The 4,971-nt window shown below is 47.6% G+C and overlaps 1 protein-coding gene across 1 annotated transcript; it reads right to left on the reverse strand.

The window, feature by feature from the left end:
* Positions 1 to 3,511: 3,511 nt before the first annotated feature.
* On the reverse strand, positions 3,512 to 4,649 carry LOC114187750. Its single transcript, XM_028076102.1, has 2 exons — positions 4,071 to 4,649; positions 3,512 to 3,925 (listed from the first exon to the last, which is right to left on the reverse strand). The coding sequence occupies exons 1-2, from the start codon at positions 4,647 to 4,649 to the stop codon at positions 3,512 to 3,514; spliced, it is 993 nt and encodes a 330-aa protein (XP_027931903.1).
* Positions 4,650 to 4,971: the final 322 nt, after the last annotated feature.

Raw genomic sequence — 4,971 nt, forward strand, 5'->3', positions numbered from 1 at the left:
GTAAGGGTGGGGAACTTAAAAGGAATTAATATCAAGTTAAGGGTGTTCGACCCCGGCCGCTTACTTGTGGTAAGGGTGGGAAACTTAAAGCGAATTCACATCAAGTTAAGGGTGTTCGACCCAGGCCGCTTACTTGTGGTAAGGGTGGGGAACTTAAAAGGAATGAACATCAAGTTCAGGGTGTTCGACCCAGGCCGCTTACTTGTGGTAAGGGTGGGAAACTTAAAACGAATTAACATCAAGTTAAAGGTGTACCACCCAGGCCGCTTACTTGTGGTAAGGGTGGGGAACTTAAAAGGAATGAACATCAAGTTCAGGGTGTTCGATCCAGGCCGCTTACTTGTGGTAAGGGTGGGGAATTTAAAAGGAATTAACTTCAAGTTCAGGGTGTTCGACCCAGGTCGCTTACTTGTGGTAAGGGTGGGGAGCTTAAAAGGAATTAACATCAAGTTAAGGGTGTTCGACCTAGGCCGCTTACTTGTGGTAAGGGTGGGAAACATAAAACAAATTAACATCAAGTTAAAGGTGTTCGACCCAGGCCGCTTACTTGTGGTAAGGGTGGGGAACTTAAAAGGAATGAACATCAAGTTCAAGGTGTTCGACCCAGGCCGCTTACTTGTGGTAAGGGTGGGGAACTTAAAAGGAATTAAAATCAAGTTCAGGGTGTTCGCCCCAAGCCGCTTACTTGTGGTAAGGTGGGGGAACTTAAAAGGAATTAACATCAAGTTCAGGGTGTTCGACCCAGGCCGCTTACTTATGGTAAGGGTGGGGAACTTAAAAGTGTGCGAGAAACGTAGTGAAGAACAGTCGTGAAGTTGGGAACTCTTCGTTTATTCATGAAATCTGGGGTGCCTCGTTAAAACCTCCCGGCCAAAATCTTCCTTAGGGAAAAAAAACCAGGTGAGGAAAAAGAGTACACCTAGGGTTAGAAGTGTTTGATACAAAGCATATTTTTAACTAAAGTGAAACTTTAGATGGGATACATTCCATGTATTGGGTATTTCTTCCCCAGACAACTGCTAAAGTCGATATGCTCCTCCTCAGCGTCTTCGCGTATTCAGTATGGGTCATCCCAATTCGCGGAGAACTTGCCATCCTTCTTTCTTGCACTGCTTGGCATTCTCCAAACTAAATCTCCTGTTGCGAACGATCTTGGGCATAGGTTGGCGTTATACTTTCTGGCCGCTCTCTGTTTGGCAGCTAAGTTGCGTATTTGAGCTTTTTCTCTTAGCTCGGGTAAGAGGTCAAGGTGGGTGGCCATGTTTTGGTAATTTTGGGCTAAGTCATATAGTTCTCGGCGTAGGGATGTTTCACCAATCTCAACAGGTGTCATGGCGTTTGCGTTGTATACTAGGCTGAATGGAGACTCATTTGTTACTGATTAGCGGTACACCTATAGGCCTACAACACTTCTACTAGCTCTTATGGCCATGGGCCTTTGGCGTTGTCCAACCGCATGCGTAGCTCCACTAGTATGACCTTGTTTGCCGCCTCGGCGTGTCCGTTGGTCTGTGGGTGTTCAACAGAGCTAGTTGCATGTTTGATGCCTAGACTGGTGTAGAATTTAGTGAGTTCTTTATCTATAAATTGTCGACCATTATCGGTGATGATGGTGTGTGGGACGCCATATCGGCATATAATATCCTTCCAAACAAATTGTTGGACTTCTTGGGCTGTGATGGTGGCTAGTGGCTTGGCCTCTATCCATTTGGTAAAGTAATCGACAACTACTATCAAGAATTTTACTTGGCCCTTGCCGGGGGAGAAGGGGCCGAGGATGTCCATTCCCCATTTTGCGAAGGGCCACGGGAATAGTATAGAATAAAGTTGTTCTTGTTTCTGGTGAATAAGGTTGCCATGTTTTTGGCATGGTATGCATTTTTTTACGAAGTCTTGGCAGTCTACTTCCATAGTCGGCCAGAAGTAACCAGCGCGAAGGATTCTGGTAGTCATGGTACGTGCACCAGAATGATAGCCGCATATGCCTTCGTGTAATTCTTTAATGATGTACTGGGCTTGTTCTATAGTGACGCATTTGAGAAGTGGTTGGTCGTATCCGCGTTTGTACAGATCATCACCTATCATCGTATACCTGGCGGCTTTAGTTATCCAAGTTCTGTCGACATTTGGTGGGGGGTTACCGGTTCGGAGGTACTGGATATAAGGAGTGCTCCAGTTGTCGGCTTGGTGCTGGGTTAGGTTATGGTAAGTATTTATGATGGAAGGAGCAGATAGCGTTTGCTGCAATAATGATCGGTGGCGGCTTTTTAATTTGGTGCTGGCTAGTTTGGATAAGATGTCGGCTCTAATGTTTTCGGATCTAGGAATGTGTTGGATGCGGACTTGGTCGAAGGTGGACTGGAACTCGTCATTCAAATGGTAATATTGTAGAAGGTGGGGTCTTTGATCTGGAACTCGTCATTTAGATGGCCCACAGTGAGCTTGGAATCGGTTTTGCATGTTAACGACTTGACGCCAACCTCGCGGGCCAGGGATAGGCCGGCGAGGATGGCTTCGTATTCGGCTTGGTTGTTGGATGTCTTGAAAGTGAAGTAGAGGGATTTTTCAATGAGGATATCGTTGGGGCCTTTTAACACGATGTCAGCGCCTGCTCCCTTTGGATTTGAAGAACCATCAACGTAAAGTGTCCACTGGTCTTCTGTGGGTGTTTGTTGGAGATCATTGACAAAGTCTAGGAGGCATTGAGCTTTGATGGGGCCATGAGGTTCGTAACGGATGTCGAATTCCGATAACTCAACGGCCCAGGATGACATTCGTCCCATTAGGTCTGGTTTCTGCAATATCTTTTGAATTAGGTAGTCGGTTTTGACGATGATGTTATGATTTTGGAAGTACGGGCGTAGGCGGCGGGCTGCATGTACCAAGGATAGGGTCAACTTTTCCACCATCTGGTATCTGGTTTTTGGGTTTTGCAAGGTTCTGCTAACGAAGTAAATAGGATGTTGTGTGCCACCTACATCTTGAACCAGCGCGGCGCTGACGGTGTGATCTATAGCGGTGATATAGACCAATAGGGGTTGACGAGTATCCAGTTTGTGGAGGATAGGTGGTGAGGTGAGGGTGGTTTTCAGCTTTTGGAAAATTTGTTCACAATCGTCATTCCACGTGAACTTGGCAGATTTTTTGAGCAGTTGTATGATGGGTTGGGTTTGTTCGGCTAGTTTGGGAAGGAAACGGGAGATGGTCGTGAGGCGGCCTATGAGGCGTTGTACTTCTTTGATGCTGGTTGGGCTTCGCATCTCTATGATCGTGTTGCATTTTTTAGGGTTAGCCTTTATGCCGCATTGGGTCAACATGAATCCAAGAAACTTGCCACGGTCGACACCGAAAACGCATTTATCGGGGTTAAGGCGGAGGTTGTACTGCCTTAATGCAGAGAAAACTGTCGATAAGTCCTGAGTGTGCTGGTGATGGCTGGGGGATTAGACAACCATGTCGTCAACGTACACTTCGACACATTTACCCATTAAGTGGCTGAAGACTTTATCCATCAGTCGTTGGTATGTTGCTCCTGCGTTTTTAAGACCAACGGCATGAACTTGTAGAAATAATTGGCGTCATCCGTGATGAAAGTGGTTTTGTTCATATCGGATGCGACCCTAAGAATTTGGCTGTAACCGGAGTAGGCGTCAAGAAAACTAAGGACCTTGTTACCGACGGCACCGTCGACAAGTCGGTCAATATTGGGTAATGGGTAGGCATCTCTCGGACAGGCTTTGTTGAGGTTGGTGTAATCAACACACATTCGCCACTTGCTATTGGCTTTCTTGACCACGACTACGTTAGAAAGCCAAGTGGTATAGTGGGCTTCTTCAATAAATCCCGCGCTTAGTAATTTATTGGCCTTGGCTTTGGCTGCTAGGCGCCGTTCCTCGCCAAGTTTGCGTTTTTTCTGGGAGACATACTGGCCTCCTTGTAAATAGATAAATTATGGGATGCCACATGAGGGTCAACTCCAGGTAAGTCAGCGGCTGACCAAGCAAAGAGGTCCGAGTTGTCGACAATGGTGGGTGTTATGATTTCACGTTGTTCGGATTCGAGCCCGGTACCGAGCTTGATGGTGCGACCATTAGGGAGCTCCAGGGGGTGGTCTCTTCAACAGGTTCAAGGCGGACATCTCGGCCCACTCTGGTGTCTAGATCATCGCCAGACAAAATGATCCCAGAGCCGGATGGTCGCTCTATGTGATTAGTTTGCAAGATGGGGAGTTGTGGGCGTAGGCTGGCCATGTAGCATTCGCGTGTAAGACGTTGATCGCCATGGATGGTGAGGATGTCGCCTGATAGGGAGGGAAACTTCATGGCGAGGTGAGGTGTGGAGACAACAGCGCCAAGGGTGTTGAGTGAAGGGTGACCTAGGAGGACATTATAGGATGTAGGCGCATCAACGATGAGGAAGCGGATGGGAACGGTCTTGGTTTGGGCGCCGTCGCGGAAGACGGTATGGAGGTTAATGTAGTCGCGAGTGGAAAATTTTTCCCCATAAAAGCCATAAATTGGTTCATCGATAGTGGTGTCTGGGAGTTGAAGTTTCTGGTATGTTACCCAATAAAGGATGTCAACGGAGCTGCCTAGGTCGACGAGGACTTTCTTGACTGCATAATTTTCAATTTCAACGGTGATGACCATAGGGTCGTCTTGCTGGTGATCGAGGTCGTGGAAGTCGTCGTCCGTGAAGGTTATGGGAGGCTTGTGGCGTCTGTGATGGGAAAGGGTGATGTGGTTGATTGATTGGATATGGCAAAGGTGCCTCTTTATGGCAGAAGAGGTAGAGCCTCCACTAGTGAAACCACCGGAGATGGTGTTGATTGTGCCACGTAGGGGAGGATCGGTGGGGGTGACGTCGGTGCGAGCCGGTTGGGAGTCATGGTTTGTGGGTTGGTTTGGGCATTTATCATGGTGAGAATCACAGGGAGAGCGTCAATGATCGGGACGAGGAGGATGATGGGAT

Source organism: Vigna unguiculata, chromosome 6 (assembly GCF_004118075.2).
Source record: "Vigna unguiculata cultivar IT97K-499-35 chromosome 6, ASM411807v1, whole genome shotgun sequence".
Taxonomy (NCBI): Eukaryota; Viridiplantae; Streptophyta; class Magnoliopsida; order Fabales; family Fabaceae; genus Vigna; species Vigna unguiculata.

Bases quoted from the DNA above. Each gene is read 5' to 3' on its own strand.
- LOC114187750 (XM_028076102.1), bottom strand. From the start codon at position 4,649: ATGGTCATCACCGTTGAAATTGAAAATTATGCAGTCAAGAAAGTCCTC. The intron at 3,926-4,070 runs GTACCGGGCTCG...CAAGGAGGCCAG, and splicing joins TGGTCGCACCATCAAGCTCG to TATGTCTCCCAGAAAAAACG.